The sequence below is a fragment of the Strigops habroptila genome, chromosome 8, assembly GCF_004027225.2.
Source record: "Strigops habroptila isolate Jane chromosome 8, bStrHab1.2.pri, whole genome shotgun sequence".
NCBI lineage: Eukaryota > Metazoa > Chordata > Aves > Psittaciformes > Psittacidae > Strigops > Strigops habroptila.
The window spans coordinates 55,956,382-55,977,906 of NC_044284.2; the positions used below are offsets into that span (position 1 = coordinate 55,956,382).

The window sequence follows — 21,525 nt, forward strand, 5'->3', positions numbered from 1 at the left end:
TTCAACTCCTGTTCTCTATTACAAGTTATCAGATAACAGAAAAATATTATGAACAGTTAAAAATTAACACACTAAGCTGAGAGCAACAATGGAAAACCTGAAGACTGAGTTCTACGCAGGTGGAGACACAGGAAGATGAAGGGAAAGTATTACCAGAGAATGAGAATAACCAAAAAATGTGAACTCTACAAAACTGGTACATGAAACAACTTGGTGACAAAAAATGATCCGGAAGCCTCTCCAAGTGATGAAGTTTTCTTTACAAGCTGCAAACCTTTTATGGAGAAAAAAAGTCCTGGTTTGCTGAACCTAACTTTTTTATCAAAGGCATACTGGCACCCTCCTGCCAAAAGCTGCTTCACATGCTTGAACTGCATTTATGATAGAAAAATTGACCAAAAAAGTCACAGAAGCTGTCTAGAATGAGCATTCTTCATAACGGTGAAACCTTATGAGAAAAGTTCTCAGCTTTAAGTTTTTCAAGATGGGGGAGAGTCCATTCATTTCTACTCCCTGCTAATTTCCAGGTTATTCAAATAAAACTGCTATTAGGAAACATGTTTTGATTGGGAAGATTACCTACAAACCTCACAGGACCTGTGTGATACACCAAAATATACATCCTTAAGGCCCCAGTTCTGCAACTTCAGATGTTCTTCCTGAACTGGACTGGCTTCCAGAATTGGACCAGTTAAATTAAAAACACAAGTAGTCCACAATACCAAAATAACTTTTCCCTTTAAAATTCCAAAATTTTAAAGGAAAACTACATGATCGTGTTTTACTAAGAAGAGTGTCAACTGAGTCTCTCTTGATGCAACAAGAACTTATTCACTGTATCTTCAACAGTGGCCACCTTAGAGAATTGTCTAGCTTGAGTAACCCAGAAACCACACGGTGCTGAAATCACAAACCTGCTCCATGAAGGCAGGGGTCAGTATTTCTTAAATATATAACAAGAGCAATTTCATTAGTGTTTGACCAAAACACTACAGGGAGTTACCTCTTCTATAGATTCCAGTATTTACAAAGCTTACCATTCATATGCTGCAGAACAACAGAAAATTCAATGACCACTTCAGAAAAAGAGCTAATATGTAGCTATTCTGACCATTTTCACTATTATACTGTGCAAACTTGTCATCTTACTGAAACAAAAAGATTTGAAGAAAGGTTAACTTCATTAACCATACATCTTATTTCCTCTGTGGTTTTCAGTCTTAGCTCAACATGCAACTCTGTAACTATTAAATAAGCAGTGAACACTCTTCCATTTAATGAAAAAAATTACTTAAATTGCAGGTTATTAAAACCTCAGCCATTCATTTCCCCCAAAATACCTTCAGTGCTGCACAGAATTAACAAAGTCCCTACCAGAACTACTTTTTCTCTAAAATAAAACTCGAAACTATGTATTACAAAACAATACTCACAGATAACAAATCTTAAGATCAGAAAAGATCTATTCAGCTCAAATTAACACATTTCTATAAATCAAAGCAAAATTTATCCTCGCTTTCATTCCTGTTACAGAATTATCACCTCAATAGCCAATAAAAAGAAAGATCTAATGAGGTATTTCAGTATCTCCCAAAGAAATATTTTCAGCTCTGTTTTTCTTTTATGTGCTTGAAAGGAAAAGAGTAATGAATTGCTCCTGCGCAGTCTTTTTTATTATTTGTTATAACAACAAGAGAGTTACAGCGAGTCTTTATTTTCACATACTTCAAGATGTTTTTTCTCACTGCAACAATGGCAAAGGAAACCTCTGCCCAGATAGCACAGTTATTTAATAGCAACAGAGATTACCTGCTTTGAGCAGTAAACTTCCTTGCTTCTACTAACGGGTAATGGGCCGAGATGACAAAGACTTATTGGGTAGCTAAGAGACATCCAAGAGCTCTGCACTCTAAGATGCAGGAAATAGTCCAATACCTCTTAGGAGTAAGTTTCCATGACAGACAAGGATCTAGACTTCTACCAAAACCCAAGTCATTCAGCTATATCTTGTTGAGTCTCCTGGACTACTCCTACCTATTAGGATGAACATCCATTACTGGAGACAAGCAAGCACCCTCTAACCCTGAAAGCATCCACATGTATCCTGACGTCACAGAGCTGAGACGGGGAAGACAAATCTGTAACAATCCAGCAAGAACAACCCAGAAATTTGAAGAATTTGAGAGATTTTTCTGGTCATTCACCTGCAGAGAGAATATGTCCTGGATCTAAAATTGTTTCAAACAGGACAGTGAAATCATAATCACCTCTTTCAAGATCTATGTGAGAACACTTAGAAGAAAATTAATTAGAGGCACAGCCAATACATCAAGAATGTATATTACAGACAGGCTAAAGAGATGTAAGTTCTGGAACATATTTAGTAGCACTTTTGTTGTTTCTGGAACTAAGAGATCAGCCTTGAGTAAGCACAACCTGTAAAATTTTGAGGATGTCCTCCCAGGTCTCATTTGTCAGAAATGTTCCAAATCAATTGGGCACATGATCTTTGGGCACTCAAACAGACAGATCAGAAGAGAATGGGCCTTTCTGAAAGACCAAATCCTTTCTAAGACAGAAGTCAAGTCCCTCAACGTTCTTGTTAACATGTGATTATCACCATGACACTGGGGTAGTGAGACTTCAGCACACTATCAACAGCTGAAAAACATTCTATAAACAGCTTCTGATCCTGCGTGGGTGAGTGAGCTGTCACTTACCACCAATCAACAGAAAAAGGACAGAAAGCCACGTAGCAGTCATCCCATCACATGGATGGTGTGACTGCTGACAATAGATTGGGTAAATGTATGTTGTAGCGTTGTGTTTCTAAGTAAAACATTCATGAATAGTGGTCCTGACATACTCAGAGTCAAAGATAGTTCTTGGGCATGAAATGAGCTGCAACGTACAGACAGGAATCAGGCCCAGACTGACCTCCTCAAGCAGTGAAACAACTCAAGTTCAATAACATCAAAATTCTCCACATGAATGTGAAAATAAAGGCATTCAGGCACACTATTTTAAAGATAAGTATTTTCACGTTGTATTCATTTTAGATATTTGGAATAGTTTCTGTAAAATCCTCTTCCCTTGAAATAAGAGGCTATTCTTAAAGCCCAGTGGATTAGAAGACCCAGAAAAGGCTTGGCTGCAGATGTCTTACAAAAACAAAGTCCTGAAAAACAGCAGAAAAAAAGGCTGCTGGGATGGCAGAAAGCCAACAGAAAACCAAGAGCTGCTGGTAATGGTGTCACAGAGACAGGCATTTGAAATTGTAATTTCAGACTTGAAGAAATGTGTGCAATCTGCCACCAAAGCTATGGAGAAAATGGACAGATCAGACGGGTCGGGAAACAGGTAACTCCCTTCCAAAATCTTCAAAATTGTTTTGAAAGTAGAGATTGAGAAACCAGCTATAGAATACAGGTCCATCTATGGAGGCTTTGCCAATGATGGTATCCTGAGGACTCTATCATAGTTTGCAGTGAAGCAAACTATGAAAGAAGGAAGTTCAAAATCATATGCAGTTCATTCTGCTACATATTTTTGACCTTGTTGCAGAATCTGAATGCATGGAATCAAGCTATACTTGAAGAAATATCCTCAGTTATTCACCGAAATTCAAAAGATCATTTGTGTAAGTGACAAAAAAGAAGATCCTGTATCTAGACTTTGGTATACAGGTAATGTCAAAAAAAATGGTAAGACTTCTGTTCACATCACCACCTCTTCAAGAACAATATTCCGGATCTGATCCTTGGAAATAGGTCACTAAAAGATTAGAATCTGTGACGGAGATTTTGAGGATACGCTAATGTCGCATTATCTTAAAAGAAACTTACAAATGCACATCAGACATTAGCCTTGGGAAAGGTGTAAATTTAACCTCTACGAAAGCTCCAGTATCATGCAAATAAACACGTTGAACAGCAGAAATTACAACCTCACGCTTCTGTTTTTCAGTATCTGTCTCTGAATCAGAAGATCTTAAGGCCTGTTTACTGTGTAGGGATAGAGAAAGATAGAAAAGCACATTCCAGAATAAAAACTGTGTAGAAATACTTGCAAATTAAACGCCTCTTTTTACTTTCATCAGAGCTTTCCTTTTAAAAAAGAATCAATAAAGCTTCACAAGAATAAACTGTGTACGGTTGTTCTTCCTGCATCAACATCAGTGCCAATTAAATTCTGAACCCTAAATCTTTATTGTTTCCTATTAGCTGCTAACCAGAACGAACACTGTGATTTTCTGAGATCCCAGGCTGAGACTTGCTGTAGCAGCAGTTGGAATACAATATTCTTGTTTTGACTTGTCTGTCGGGTAAACTTGACATTGAAGCTACATGGTGGAAAATAAATACATAATACCAAGATGTTAATTTTACAGAAACACTTAACTTTTGTGACCACAATTAACACTCGGGGGGGGGAAAAAAGCCATTGACAGGTCTGCCTAGCTCCTGCTTCTGCACCGCTTCTCGGGCTCCCTTTCCATGCGGCAGCTCGGCTCCTGCAGAAGCCAGGCTGCTGCTGACCCCAGGGGCTGCCTTCAAAGCAGCACATGGGGAGGAAGAGGGGAGCAGGATGACAGGGAGTTAAATACAGCTATAAAATGACACTGACTCCCTGCTAGGATCCAAAACAGAAGTGTAAGGGCAAACGGCTGCTGAGAACAGCTCATCCTCTTCTCCTCCCTCTCCCACCCTCAAGCTCTGGGGACACCTCTACAAGGAGGGCAGCAGGACACGACTCCCAGCAAACACCAACAGTTTTGTGGGAGCTACATCCTATTAGTGCCAGCAGACAGGAAAGCAGAATTGGCCCTACATTTATGGTGCTACAAGATCTTCATTTTTTTGATAAAATAATCAGAAAAAGAAGCTATCTTAAGGTGCATTTTGGGAAGAGAGCTAATCTTGTTTTGCATAAATACTGCTCCACATGCCTAACTCCGTTGCCTAAGATCACAGAAGAGCTGCTGCAACACAACTCCTCCAAAACACCATGAACCTTGTGATACAGTAGGGTATTTTCAGATTTATCCTGCAACAGTGACAGATATCCCTAAACTGGAAAAAGAACTAAAAACAATTGTCAAACGAGTAATAATTTTAACAGTGGTGGAACATGGATAATAGGTTTACAGAAATCAGAAGTGTAAACAAGGGTTTATTTATGATGGATACTAATTTCAAATGTAACACTACATTTGAATTGCCAAGCAGTGAAAGAAGAGAGCACAAATCTGACCTTTTTTTCCTTATTCCAACTTCATTAAAGTTAGCCATGATTTACAAATGGGAGAACAACAGAATGCAAGGAATTGAAAAAGAGCTTTAAAGAAAAGTCTGAGAAGCATATTTTTGTGTATGAAACCAACCAAAGCCAAAGGAATCCTTTTGGCTGAACAAGAAAATCATCATGGAAAGAAATTCAGAAGTGGACCCTAAATACCTTGACGTACATGGCACTTTTTGGTTTTTTACTCCGAATTATTACATAGACAGTAACTTTTTGTTACATCAACATTGAGAGAGCCTGTAAACGGTCTTCAAGTCAAAGTCCTTATTTATACACTTGAACATGTGCCACTTCAGAGGAAAAACTTTAAGCTCATTACGCTAAGATAGTAGGAGCACTGACAGAAGGGCATGCTTATGACATTTATTTCATGTTCCACATTTGGCATTACAGTATTTGGAGTTACTTTACTGCTTTACAACTGGTACGTCTGGTTTTAGTATAGCCTGTAGTTTCTACTTGCTTGCATAGTGAAGATGGGACTCTTGAGAGAAACCAAAGTTTTTTGTTTCCTAGTATTTATTTGTCATATATTAACTAACGCAGGTTACCTCAACCAAGGACAAGCCTTACTTTGCTTTAACTTCATCTAATTCCTCCTCTGTTTATGTTAAAGCAGAACAAGTTGCCCTTAAAATAAAAACATTCACACAACAGTTCATACTGGTTTAACTAAAGCAGATTAGAAGTACATCTTTATTTTAAAACTATTTAGTGCTTTGGCACAGAGTTCTAAGATGTAAAAGTTCCAAGATGCACAGTTCTAAGATGTAAAACACTATTAAAGTGATGTCCCACTCTGGAAGTTTCTCTCATCACAACCCAAGCATTCAGAAAGGTGGTATAGGAGTTTTAAAATGGTCTGAGATTTTAAAGAACAAAATGACAACCTCAAAAAATGCCACATAACTACTGACCAAACCCAACCTGTTTCAAGGATACAAATGCCTATCAAACCTTAATAGTTAAGTAATAAATCCCTTTGAATCAATACATTGGGAACACTAATTCAAGATGATTAAAGCAGCTGACAATGTTAAGAATTAAAATGCAGAGCACATAATAGGTAAACATCAAACACAAAATATTATTAATTGTTATATACTTCTCATGTATTTGCACTACACACATATTTCAAATGCAAATATTAATTTGGAGAGAAATACCTACTGTATATGCACACACTGAAACAGTTTGCTCAGCTATACTACATCAATGGTTATTTGACAAGTTACAGCATCACACGCTGCTCATTTACATGTTCAGCTATTCTGTCTGGTTTTTCCCTGAGAAGATGTTAATAAAACAACTGTTTAACAGCTCCTCCTCTGAACCACAAGAATATTCATAGTTACGCAAATTCAGTGTATAGAATATGTACCAACAAAAAGGCCCAAAAAATGGAAAAATACTTCTTTTCTAAATTCTAAGTTTAATTTTATTGAACTACAGATGTTAACACCAAGAATAACAGTTCAGTTGATAGAAAAAAATTCCACTTGATACTCATATAATAATCAGTGAAAATTCAGTCTCTGCTTGAAAAGCTGATGTGGAAACATTGTACTCAGTACTCAGAAGAGTTTTCAAGTGTAATTCAACACACTTAGCACTTGACATTGCAGAAAATAAGAATAAAGAGCATAATAATTTAAAAGTTTCTGATTTACAGTATGTTTTTCTGCATTATAAGGAGAAAACAGTATTTAGAAGTTAAGCCAGATAAGCCATATTGACTTTCTTAAAACAAGCAGCAATGAAGAAATTCATACAAGTTTTTCATTATAAACTCCAAGAGTCAGTAAATCAGAAGATAAAAAGCAAGAATGAGAAAGCAGTGAAAAAGAAAATGTGTATGTGGACTAACAAAATAAAAGAAACAGAAGAAAACAAATTTTTAAAAAGAAGAGAAAAAAGAGACATGGTTTACTAAGCAAGCAAAATGACCTAGAGGAGGAAATATAAGTGGGTGATCATCAGATTTTGTAAGTCAAAACTGAATGATCTTCACTGTGACCTATAAACCAACACAAGGCAAAAGACACAAAATGAGAACTGAAATTGGATTTGAAGTTCTCTTCTGATACCAGTGTCTCGAGAGAACAGATGCTGCATGCTAAAATTATCTTCTACTTCAAACAGCTTGCATTCATGTTTCAGAAGAAACATTTAACCGCTGAGTTTTATTGTTCCTCACTTCAAACTGATCTTGAGAAAAAAATGGAATGAAACACAATACTAATGCACTCCTCTAAAGGAAAAACAACCTTTTGGGATATTCAAAAGGCTCCTCTTGCTGCTCATGTTGATTCTCTGCATGGCTGCTCTGCAGTGAGTTCAAAACACACAGGAGATGCACATTTCACTTAATTTTTCACTTACTTGTTTCCACTGAAGAAGAAATTGACCACCTCTTTTACAGAAGCATTAAGAAATGACAGTGTTTCTGCTACAATGAGAAGGTTTCCCAATGGTGTAACACTTGAAAACACTGTTTTGCACCAAAGGACTGATGCAAATACAGTCCTTGTAGGATGGAGTTGCGTTAGTGTTTCACTTCAAAATCGCATTCCTGATTTTACGTCTCCCATGTGTCCAACTTACTGTACTTCAGCTTGCATGATGGAGCAGTCTCAGAACATGTAAACCAAATACCGTTAGGATCAAACTGAAACAGAAGATGTACAACTTTTAAATTTCAACTATCAAGAAACATTCAATCCACAGAACCAGACTAGGAACAGCCACTAGTAAAACAGCAGAAACATAAATAATACAGATGTTAGATCTTCACCATCAACTGTTTTTTTATGCAGACCTCCTACTTCACTGTCCTGCACGCTAACGTAGACATACCTGTGAACTACAACTTAGTGTTCTGCTGGGAAGCTTTAAGGAGGAAAGTAAAAATATCTCTATGGCAATTCAAGTTTCATCTCAGTCTCTTAGCTCACCAAAAAAGAAACTTTCATCCTGCCCAGACCTCACAAAATGCTCAAGAGACCTTCCATATTTTCCATTGGCCTCTTAAGTCCCAACCTTGAAATCTTAACATGGACATGCCTGACTTGACAGTTTACCTTTTGTATCATGGAGAGAAGTTTAACTCTACTGTTTCATCTTACAAAAAAGTATTATCTTCCACTGTTCTCTTGCTGCTTTTTGAGAACAAATCAGAGCGTCTTGTTTGTCTCAGTCCTGGTCTAGGCTGCCCTGTGGTCATAGTTCTAAGCAGCAGTCTAGTCTTTTCTCTGCCAGCCTCATGTCAATGCACAGAATAAAACAGACCCAAGACCTTTTAAGCAGAGTGGGTGAAAGACACTTATAGATGAAATTGTCAACATACAAAACAGTCCCCAGATTAATCTAAGAGCTTTTTAGACTCCCCACTTTTGAATTATTCAGGAATAAGTCCTTCTTGTCTTTACAAGAGGAACTTTTCATGGGTAAGTGCAAACAGGAGTTTATGCAAGACACAAACGGGAAATGTTGAACTGAAATTCAGCTTATGGTTGCAGAGAAACTAATAATGGGACACAAACAGAGCTCCCAATGTTTCTTAAGTCAGAGTACCTGCTTTAGAGTTGCTGAGTTCAGTAAATAGTAGCCTGTCATCAGAAATCATAGAATCATAGAATAGTTAGGGTTGAAAAGGACCTTAAGATCATCTAGTTCCAACCACCCTGCCATGGGCAGGGACAGCTCGCATTAAACCATGTCACCCAAGGCTCTGTCCAACCTGGCCTTGAACACCACTAGGGACGGCGCATTCACAACTTCCTTGGGCAACCCATTCCAGTGCCTCAACACCCTCACTGTAAAGAACTTCTTCCTTATATCTAACCTGAACTTCCCCTGTTTAAGTTTGAACCCATTACCCCTTGTCCTACCACTACAATCCCTAAGAGTCCCTCCCCAGCATCCTTGTAGGCCCCCTTCAGATACTGGAAGGCCGCTATGAGGTCTTCACACAGCCTTCTCTTCTCCAGGCTGAACAGCCCCAACTTTCTCAGCCTGTCTTCATACAGGAGGTGCTCCAGCCCTCTTATCATCCTCGTGGCCCTCCTCTGGACTTGCTCCAACAGCTCCATGTCTTTTTTACGTTGAGGACACCAGAACTGTACACAGTGCTCCAAGTGGGGTTTCATGAGAGCAGAGTAGAAGGGCGGCATCATCTCCTTTGACCTGCTGGTCACGCTGAGCAAAATAAGTTTGAGAATCATATAAAACCTTTGTCTTCCTGTTTCTCCTGGAAGGAACTGCAGAGATATCCAGGGTGCTGCATTTTGCCCTGATGCTGTGGAATGAAATGACTGAAATCATGTCAGTTCTTAAGATTCATTATTTCTTTCTCTATTTCCCTTTCCTGGGGTTGAAGTAAGGTATGTACGGCTATTCCATTGATACCAGGCAGTCAGACTTACTGCCATTTTACAAGTACAGATTTGTAGGAAGAGGCTCTCCCTAACAGACTAATTGTAGAAAAATAATAAGATCTCCTTGGTTTTTGTACTCCTCTTTTTTCTTTTTTTTGTTTATCTTTTTCCAATATTGTGAAGGTCTTGAGATACTATTCTACACTTTCAAATGACAGTAACATCATCATTTCCAAGAGAGTTACTAGATATTAGATATACCAGGTAATAGCTACTAGATAAAAGCACCTTCCTGCGGAGGAGGAAGAGTGGTAAGAGTTAAGACTTAAGACTTTCCAGTGAACACCTACCCCAATGCTCCTTTCCTTATCTTTCACAAGGCCACATTACCAGTCCTTGCTCTGGATGGCATTTTCTCAATACTGCTGGTTGTCCTACTTTCTTGCCTTTACTCCCAGTTTCTCTACTTTTTCTAGCTTTTTACCATTCAAACCATACTTCACTTAATAGTGGCCCCAAGAATCTCAATGTGATTCTGTTTCAGGCAGTCACATGTGTGGTTTTGGAGTGAGAAACCAGCTTTTTCAGGTAATTCATTGTCTGAGGAGAAGTACATAAAGCCAGAAGCCGCTGAAGTCTACAGTTTCATCCAAACAACAATAATGGCAGCACTGGATATATGTGTTAGGTCTTGTGGGGTTTTTTCGTTTCATTGATTGTTTTTTTAGGGAGGACATCAAAACTATGTTTATTTAAATCCACTAAACTGGGCTCAAGAGGAGAGGAAAAATGATCAAGGCTATTTGCAAAACAGAAGAAAAGTCAGAGGGCACTGAACAGAAAGCTCCTCTTTTTTCCTGTGTTGCTCAATATTGGAAAAGTATAATATTCAACACAGAAGCGAGTTTTGCAGAACTGGCAAGTAACCTTTGGACCGAAGGTGGATGATCTGCTCCCTGAGATGACAAAAAAAGGAGCAGATTTGTACAGGAAGACACCTGCTTACACCGTGCTCATGTCCTGCTGTGAACATTGTCCTCAGGAGACCCTTAGAGCGTTCAAGATCAACTGTTTGCTGATACGATATGCAGGTAACCACAAACTTCACTCACGTTGACAGGATTGCGCGGCAGTTGCCCCTCTTCTGGAGGATCTGGCAGATCTCTTTTCTTTTTAAGCATAGTTTGCTCCTGTGCCTTTGTCTAGCTATACTTTAAATAGTTTGCCTCCACCATACCCAGAGGATGCTTAACTCGAAAAACATCCCTATCCTGTATTCATTTGCTTCTATGTCCCTACAACAATAGATGCAGTCTCAAACAACTTCTTGTGCCATGCCTACTGTGATGCTTCTCTAGTTGGAAACTGGGTGGTTTGATTTGTATATACATTAAATCTGGAGTTTTACAAACAAGCTTATATCATTTCTGCTGTCCACCGTCATCCCCACATACCTACCAACATTATTGCTTTCAAAACAAGGTAATAATAAGTTCACTTTGGTCTGCTAATCTAGGCAGGGAAAAATAAAGTAGATTTGAGGCTTGGTACAAACCCAAAAATTGTGATCAAACTATATAGTTAGTAAATTGTTTGTCTAAATCTTTCATGTATGATGAAAGATTATTATCATAATTCATTAGCAAATTACAGACTTTGTAATGCAGGCAGTCACAAATTTGGCTTTGTATCAATCATTTTAGACCAGCTGGGTAGAAATTAACACAACTCTGGGATACATAAAATGAAGTGCTCTTTCATTTTTAATTCACTGGAAACTTTGAAGGAAAGAAATGGAAGCTTGTCAAAAAAGTCACATTTCCCCGAGTTTTGTAAATCATGCCATTTCACTGTAGAGATACAGAGATACAAACACATAGATGAAGTGTGTGTAATTAAATACCACAGTAACTGCTCAATCGAAATAAATATAATATAAAGTGTATGTAAAAAAAGCAGTGCGGTTTAAAAAACCCCTTCTTTCATTGTTCCTGAGGCAGTCATATACGTTAGTGGTCACCAGAAGAATTAGTAAACCAACACAAAAGCAAATAGCCCAGCTACTCACAAGATACAATATTGTCAAAATTCCCGCTCTGAGCTTTTTCAGTCTACTGAAATGACCTTGTACAAAACCGCTTATTTTGATTACATCTACTTTCCCTAAGCTACAAGGCCATGTATAGTGACAGCTGCATTTGGGAGCAACTTAAATTTTATATTAGTGGCACCTAATCCAGAGACTGGTACAAGCAGCATGGAAAAGTCAGTGTCAAAATTAAACAATGAAGGCTTTTCTAGGAACAGATGCTTTTTGCCTGCAGCTGTAAAAACCTTAAAACAATCCTGTACCCCACTGTCTGGTCACGCAACTACCACAAAGCAGGGCATAAATTTTGCCACTTACTGCAAATGTTTGCTGAGAGCTTCTATAACCCTTTTTAAAAACAGTAACAGGGATTTCTTGAGGGTGATTATGAGGCCATTTTATCCTTTAAATGAGTGCAAGGCTCTTCAATTTATGCCCCTGATTCTTCATACAAAACCAAAAGAATAACTTTTCAAGTTCATGTTTTTACACAGATACAGGAACATAGCCGAAAAATCACAAGAAACAGGTTTACTAAAGAGATAGCTCACTGTTTCACTGAGATGTTAAGTACCAGACAGAGACAAACATTATTAATTCACATTTGAAACTGCAACTGAGTGTTTTCTTTGCATAGCAATTACAAAGCCATGTAGTGCAGCACTATCATTACACTGCTGCTAAGATACTGTTGACCATTTCAGTGTCATATCTCCACAACTACTATGTTAAATATCCTCATCACCTCAACTATCCAAAAAATTTTTTTGTATTAAATGAATGCACTAATAAACTTTAAACTGAAATATAAATTCATAGTGAAAAGAAGTCTATAACTTAATAAACAAAAGTAAAAATCATCAGTTCCCAATTAAGTGAGCAATTTACAATGTCAAGAATCTAGTTGTGCTCCATATGAACTGATGGGGTTTTTAGATTAGCTTCTGTTGTGTATTTAAAAGTGATAGCACCAACATGATTTACATAAGTACAATATTTTCAAGTATTTTCTCACCAAGCAAGCACTCTAAAATTGTGAAGTGTTTCCTTTCTTACTCAAGTTAAAAAAAAAGCAAACAACTTTTCCAGAACAACAGTTCATTAGCACCTCACTATTTATAAGTATAATTGGGTTGTTTGATGAGAAAACATGAGAGAACACTGTGCCTACTATAATTTGCACAAATACAAATTTCATTGTTTGAAAACAAATCAGCAATTCAACGATTGTTGTTTTTTTTAATATAAGTGTATATCATGCAATAATAGAAGCGATCATATTATAGTTAACACAGGATAGAAAGGTTAAACCATCTTCTCATACACTTCAATTTACAAGCTGTAAATTAATTTTTTTTAATTGCAAAAAAATGCTAACTTTAATTTTTCATTTACAATTATACAGATAGCAGTGCTGTGCTATTTAGCTACAGAGTACTGCTTTCCACTTCAAATAGCACAGGAACTAAGGACATAGCTGTTTAATATGTTCATAAAGCTGCTTAGGTTTTCTTGTCATTTCATGCTAACACCTTTTTAATAGCTAGCATTATGGTAGAAGCCTTGCATAAAAATTCTCCACCCCGAAAGTAAAACATAGCAAATATTCAAAATCAGAATAGCAAGCAACGGTTTTAATTGCAGTTTTTAAAAAATTCAGGGGTTTAAATTAGGTCTTGATCCCCAAAATCCTTAGCATCCTTAAATTACATGAGCAAACCCATTCAATTCAACATGATTACTTCTAAAATAAGGACAACTCACATGACTGAGCATTTACGGAGCCGAACCTATAACCAAAATTATAACAATGACTCCTCATTACTTTCAAATTCAACTAAATTGCTCCTTATCCTTTGAGAGTTTCTCTCAAATCCAACTTACACTTATGGATGGAGTGTAATAGAGACAGAGAACGAAAGCAAAGAAGAAGGGAGATATAAACATACACAGCAAACTACAAGCGCTGACAAATCGAAAGCTAACAGATGTGTGACTTCTAATTAGTTATAATAATCTGTGGTTCGACGCTATTGGAACATGCCTCGCCTTCCCTTGGAAATCAAACAGCTTCCTTTGGAGTTTTAAACTCTCTGGGTGCTTCTAAATTTATTCAAGAGAAAACCTTGCTTTCAGCAAATTTTAGATATCTACAGTGATAACTTTATGAAAGGAAAATATTAAATTATAATTATCCTAAACAGACACAGTCTTGTGAAACTAACCCTACATTCATATGAAAATACAAAGCATTGACTATAATGAATTTGATTCATCCTTGGACACAAAGCTTTACCACAGTAAACTCAGTCAACTGTTGCTCTTGCTTTTATATTCATAGTACTTAAATAGCGCACTTTAAAACAAAAAAAACTCCAATTGGCTTTTCATACATCCACCCTCCCCAAAAATAACGCACTTGAAAAACCCAAATGATATGAAAAGGCTTCAAGGCCTCTTTTCTCCTTTTCACAGCACTTTTTTTTTATTTCTGTTTGCAGTAATCTGCCTTTCACTTTCTCATTGCTACAGAACAAACGAGGAGGCTCAGCACTTTGAAAAGGGGGCTCAATGTGTAATGGGTCCACTAGAATTAATTTAGTTGCACCAAATCCATTGAGCAGTGAGGTTTTTTTCTCTTCTCAAATCATTTTGAGTCGGATGCAGCCCCCAGCCTTTGTAATTCTAGTAAAGCACTTAAAGTGCACAGTAGGTGTTCATCAGGACCATCTGGTCAAAAGCAAAACAAGCTGCTGATTTTGCCTTTGAATAGAATGAAGCAAGTGTGAATTAGTCTCTTCAATTAGCACTATTACAACCTGTCAAGTGCATATTGTAAAACAGGATTATTACAGTATTGGTCACCAGTGCAATTATTTACTCTCTGCCTTTTCTTGCATATAAAAATGTCCATGTTTACTAGTTTTTGATAACTGAAGATCGTTTCTTTAATGATATGCACGTCCAAACCCACCAAAACCAAATTACAGGTTATGAAACAAATTCTGTCAGGAATATATTAAGCTTCATAATTAATAGAGAAGTAGAAGAGTGCCCTTCCTTTATCTCTTATTGCTGCTTCTGTTGCATAAAAAGAATAATAATAATAATTATATACCTTTCTCGGTAGGATCTCCTCGAAACAGATCTCTACAGTCAGATATTAAGATATCTCAAGTGCCTAATAAAGCTATCACTTTTGAACAGGTACATAAAAGGTATCTTCTCTTTATTTCCCAAGGAACTTCCTTTTCATAAAATTCCTAACACATGACCATTTACAAAAAGTTTATCAAGGACTGCTTTCAGCAAATACATTTTAGATTAGCAATGTGTTGTTTTTCTTTAAAAGAAAGGCATAAAAATAAACAATTCAAGAAGTTGATTTAGCTTTATAAAAATAGATTTTTCTCTCCTTGTTTAAAAAGTCAAAACCTAGCTTGCTACCTGGTACTCATTTACCACTGTAGAACACTGAGGCTACCACAGTGATAGACGTTTAAATTATGTATACTGTTGTTATGACTTGCCATAAATTTAATATAATTTTTACACTATAGATTTCTTTAAAAAGCAAACAAAATGTTCAAATTTCACAAAAAGAATATATGTCTCAAGTACAATCAGTACAGCAACAACATATTTACTAGCTTCTCTGATACTAAGAGAATAATTGAACAGTAGTGTAGAATGTTTGTGCAGCTCCTATCAAAATACCGAAAAGTGTTAGTTACCGGTTTTTATTAGCATAAGAATAGTTTTCAACAATTTTAAATCAAATTTAAAAACCTCAAAATATAACACAACTGTGAAACTGTTAATGTATGTACCACATTTGGGTACGTCCATTCTCATTTCTGTCAAACATATTTTATTGCAGCTACTTAGCTACAACATTAAAAAAGAACATTATTTGTATATACATTTTGTTTCCCCATGCCAATGTCTGACCTTTACTGCGGATGATCTCACTCAAGAACAACTGGCTTGAAAAGATTTTGTACAGATACCAAAAATCAGATCTAAAAAAGGCACAAGACCTTCAGCTGAATTATTTTTCTGCATGCTAAAGGTAATTGATCTGCTTACCTATATTTATACATTACGTTTACTTAGACTTTTTAAGTAAGGTTTCTGCCTGCATGTTCATAAATGGTGGGTTTGTATCTTGCTTCACATTCATCTATTTACCAAAAAAGTTTTTAGAAATTCAGCACAAAGGACTTCAGACTGTCATTAGGGTCTGTCAACACAGAATTTATAGTTTATCTCAGCCCAAGCAGTTGCATGCACAAATAGTTCCTCCTCCTGGCTGGAGTGCTATTGGATACATTGCTTTTCATATTCCACCTTAGCCAGTAAGTCTATAGGGAACAAAGAACAAATATATTACCTAGCACAGGTGACAGGGATGCTAAGCAGCTACCCTCTGATTAGGTTATTGGCTAAAGGAACGGAATAAAAAGCAGATGCAGCTATGCAGAGGCAGCCACTATTTAGGGACCCATCTCCTTTCATTGTTTGCACAGATTTTATGTTTTACTAGGAATTATAGTGCCCGGTACATGCTTTACCTAATATTTTCAACTGGAACCTCCAGCAGTTACAACACAAAATTAGTGATCTACAAGAGGCCTGAGGTTTCTGCATATTTAACCCGTCTACTCTTTAGCAGCCACAGCTTGTGTACACGGCATACACTTCTTTAATCCTGCACACAGGAATCACAAAAAGGCTTCAAAGTCTATACCAAAAATAAAACAGACAAATGCAAACTCTTTGTTTTTAACAGAGTTATCCAGTTTTGTTAATTTTTTATTCCTATGTCACTGACTAAAACAAAAAGTGTGGAGCACACTATTGTGACAAGAACTCAAAAATCAAAAAGTTTTTTTTTTACAAATCAGTTTTTCTGCTCCAGGATAAGAACACAAACTTGTTTTCATTAACCATTTAAATATTCCCTCCCTTCTGAAAAGAGCTGTTCTTCATTTCCATCAAATACTATAACTACAACTTGTAAAAATGAAAGTAGTTGAAACGTTTGTTTCTAAACGAGAACAAGTTAGTAAGAACAGGCAGAAAACAAATGATGCTGAATGTGGCAATGCCTTGAAATAATTTAGCACATAGCTTCTCAAATCAAATGTTAAAAATTCCCTTACTGCAATTACAGCTAGCCTCTACAAATTACATTAGCAGAATAAAGAGCAATTATTCAGACAGAAAACTCATTTTAGTCTTGTAAGTATTACGACTTCAATTTGTTAGAATTTATTATTTAAACATATAATACATTGAAAATGTATTAATTTACAGCCTCCAAACTAGCACAAAACCTGCCAATTTCCACCTTAAAATGCAGATCATGGAAAAAAGTAACCATGATATTTCCCAGAACAGTATCTGTCCAGATTTAATTTAATTCTGCAATTTTACAAGAACAGATGTCAGAAACCTGTGACACAGATTAATTTGCAATTTAGACCAACATGTTATCTTTAACTTTCCCAGATAATGACTCCCCTGCCCAACTCACAAAAAAAAAAAAAATCCTATGTCCAGAATTTTAGTTCAGTTTAATTTTTTATTGCATTTCTGAAGATTCCCTATAGGCTCATAATCCCCCAACAATATAATTGAATGTAATTTCTATTTATTTTTTAAACTCTAAAACTAAATAAATAAACAATTGAAGATATAGATAAAGCATGCTAAAGAAAAAAAAAGGGGGGGCAAAAAAAGCTGCATTTTCAATTACCATCAAATATCCAACTACTGAATTAATACACAAGAAATTGTGGAAGCAGACATGAGCATTACAGCTTCAGGCTTCTCTCAAAGCATTTTCTGTCAGATTGCTTCCCCATTAAACGCTAAGATTTCTTTGGAATAACAATTCATCCAAACATCATTTACTATTAAACATGCACTTTACACACTAAAAAAAGACAACACAGATCTGAAGCAATAGTAGTTTAGGAAAGCACAGCTGAGAGCTGTGGATATTGTATTTAATCTAGTGCAAAATATTTATGCCAGTTTTGAAAGGATGGTGGGGCTAGGGGTCTTAGTGTGGTGGGTTTTTGGGGGGCTTTTTTGAGATATTCCTTAAATTTTCCTTTTATTCCTTAAAATTCACAGTATTAATAATAACAACAAATTAAACAACCAGCCCTGGAGAGACAGTTGCACCCAACTGTGGCAAGCAGTCGAACATTTATAGAATTTTAAATATTTCTTTTAATAATTGATGCAGTCATTTTGAATCTTTCTGCATAGGATATAACGTGTGAGTAGATTGCATTAACACTGCTTAAACATTTCAACTTGTCAGTATGGCCAAGTCGATTTCTGAAATATTTGCAGTATTTTCCCATCGAAACAGTAATAAAGGTAGAATAAATATATGCCACTGCTTTATAATCACTGAACATTAATGAATATTTTATGTCTTTTTAAATCTCCCTGTTTAATTTAAAAGGGTGAAATTAAGTCTCCTCCCTGCAATATGCCAATTATCTGTAAATCAAACAATAACTTGGCCATTATACTCCTTTTTGTTAATATACCAGAAGCTAATTTGAAAACACTGAACGGCATTTTTAGGTAATAATTGAATAGTCCTTCCTGCCCTCTTGTGGTTGGCAACTGCAACTCCCATAGAGCTTTTCCACAATGACAAAAGTATACCAGAAGGAAAGTAAACTATTAATTTGTTAAAGTGTGAACAAGAGAGTGAAGGGAAAAAAAAATTAAACCATCTAACGGTCCCTGGAGAGGAGACAGACAAGGGAGAGAAGGAAAGATTCCTCCAAATCACACAGACCAACCAGATTCATCAATCATTTGTTACAATGCTCACTCTATGCTAAAAGGAAAAAAAAAATAATAAATTAAAAAGCCATTAGGGACTTAACATCCAAAACAGTGCTTGTTTTCTATAATTAGACAAATGTTCGCCAACCCTTTTACCTCAGCCAAATCCCCAGTGATTTCCACAAGACTTTGCACAGGCAGACATTCACCTGCTCAGCATCAGCTGCACAAGAAGGTCCGGAATTCTCTTTTCATTTTAGCCTCTGACATGGTCTTCGTAATTTTATACTATTAGATTTAATACTTAGATAGAAGACATAAAGGCAAAGAAAGGTTTGATGCTCATGCTGGTTATAGAGTGGTAGGGGTTTGTATTATTTTGGTTGCTTAATGGAGACAATCATAACTGATTTTTAAATTAACGTTGACTTTATATGTTAACACATTGACTATAGTCTGCCATTACCAACAAACAAGAAAACTTCAGTGCATGTAGAAGCAGCCTAGATTCCCATGCACTGCCACAGCTTTCTTGTTCCTCTAAGCTGGGGAAGACCCACGAGCAAAGTAGTAACTGATATAGCATACATAAAAATCAAACACACAATGTGTGTGTTTTCTTTTAGAATCTCAACCCTTTAAAATTAAAAACAAACATTCTGATCATTTATCACCATAAATATTCAAATTGTTTTTAATTATAAGAGTCTGTGCTTGGCCCCTCGAAAGACAAACTGATGCAAGAAGGTTTGTTTGCATTGAAAAAAACAAAACAAAACAAAACAAAACAAAACTTACTGTAAGAGGTTTAAAAAGGTAAAGTAGAAAATAGACTTCTATTCAGGGAAAGATCAGAATTTAGATCTTAAGAATAATAAGATTGACAATGAAAACTATTAATGATAATTTTTCACTGTTGTATGAGATATTGTTCCTCTAGCTAATATTATGGAACTTCGAATAATTCTGCATACAATGTCAGCATGTGGCATGAAAAACTTCAATAAATCTGTTCAACCCTAAAAGACTGAGAGAAGTATCAGGCCAACAGCAAACATACATTTAATTTGAAAAGCAAACATTTAATCTTAATATTTTGTAATGTGAATTCTGAAGATTCACATTTATAGATTGTCTGCCATGTTTCCAGAAGTTAGTAGGTTATATAGAAAATAACATCCAAAACATCTGGCATTAGACACACCATGGAGTACTAGGTAACAACCTTTGGCTTTAAAAAGGAAGTTTTTAAAATATGCAAGGACTGCTTCTTCTATATTCAGGCTCCGGAGTCATATTAGAGATATTTGTTCCTATAGGACTTAATTCTGATGAAGTTCTCTACAATATCACCCCTTGCTGGCCATTCTACAGAACGGCAGTGCCATCCATTATCCACAAAACCATTTGGCTAGTAAGAATTACAGCATTACAATAGCAATCAGTAATGGTAGAGGTGCCTACAAAATGGAGATGGAGCTGGTTAAAAGAAGGAAAGACAGAGGGAGCTTCAAAGGGCTTGAAGATAAAATGTAATTTGAATAATTGCCTTTCCTCATTATTTTAGAATAATTCAATAACATTGATTGTATATTTTGCTACTATCACACAAAAAGAAACACTTTTTCTCTATAATTTAATAGAAAACTTTTTTTTTTTTTAGGCCATGTTCTTTAATCAAATTACAGCAATCTTGATGATCCTATTGATTAAACTAAAAACCAGACTAATAAAATGAAGGAATATCCATCAAGACTATGAAAACCCTCTTTAACAGAGCTGGCATTAACTATAATGAGCTACATTTATTCTTCAGCTGTGAAACAGCACTCACCTCCTGAATGGTACTGCTTCCTGAGAAGTTGAGGTTGTACTCCCGCTGGACTTCTCGATGGGTGACAATCAGCATGAAGTTTTGATTTAATGACTCCTGCAGGGTCCTGAAATGGTTGAAAGAAAAACAAGAAAATCAGGGATAAGCATGTTATAGCTTGTTTTACAGTTAGATGCAAAAACCCCAGGGTACCCTAAACTCTACATGGACAAGTCCAGGCACAACATTATCATCTCTCTTTTCACTCTTAAATGCAAGGAAGCATGCTGAGAATGACCAAAGGCCATTCCTGAACTCCTTCCTTAATAAGGTGACTGCAGCCTTTAAAGCTCTTCTAATGTTAAGTATTCTCAAAATTGAGAGAGTCACATTATCTTCACAAACATCGCGTATATTTAGCACTCATAATGCCACTTAACATCAGGCTTGTGAGCATATTGATGACCAGACAAAATATCAAGCTATGATGCACATTTAAAACTGATGGTAAGTAGAACAAGGCAAAGCATGCTCTCGCTTCTCTAGAGTTACCTGAAGCAAAAACCGAACGGAAATTCTTCCGCTTAGTTTCATTCGAAGCACATAAACCCAGCTAATTAGAACTGGAGAACTAGCTACAGCAAAATTTCTCATGTGGGTATTGACCATTTAGAAAAGTTAGTTCTGCTCAAGTTGTTTTAAATGTGCATTGAAACTTCTTTAATCATATGAATTAAAACAATAATCTTAAGATACAGATTAAACAGGCCAGCTATATGTTCGTGTTGTCACAAACTTGGGTTCTTTTTTGTGATTTTCCTGGTAACAAAACATCTGGATGTTAAAAAGGCCTCCTGTTTGCTTCATTAGGTAGAAAATTATGCAGCTATCTACTTTTCAAAATAGAAGGCAGTACTTCTGTTACAGACACAGCAATTACAGCTGAGCACAATCTCATATAGGCTACAAAACTGCAGCAACATTGTAACATAAGCTTAGATTTCTAAACAATATTTAGGCAGACTTGACCTGTCTGCTGGCATATGGAATTAAATTGGGCTTATTCAATGCTGTTTTTTTCTTATCACATACTCTTAAAAGAACGACAGACTGGGGGCTTTTTC

General features: G+C 36.3%; 1 protein-coding gene across 2 annotated transcripts in view; it reads right to left on the reverse strand.

Moving 5' to 3' along the window:
- FAF1 (Fas associated factor 1) overlaps window positions 1–21,525 on the reverse strand; it is a 170,009-nt gene that overhangs the window by 99,102 nt on the left and 49,382 nt on the right. For both annotated transcript variants that reach the window (XM_030496205.1, XM_030496206.1), the window contains exon 7: window positions 20,423–20,528. In XM_030496205.1, coding sequence (XP_030352065.1) covers window positions 20,423–20,528 — 106 coding nt within the window. The remainder of the gene's footprint in view (window positions 1–20,422; window positions 20,529–21,525) is intronic.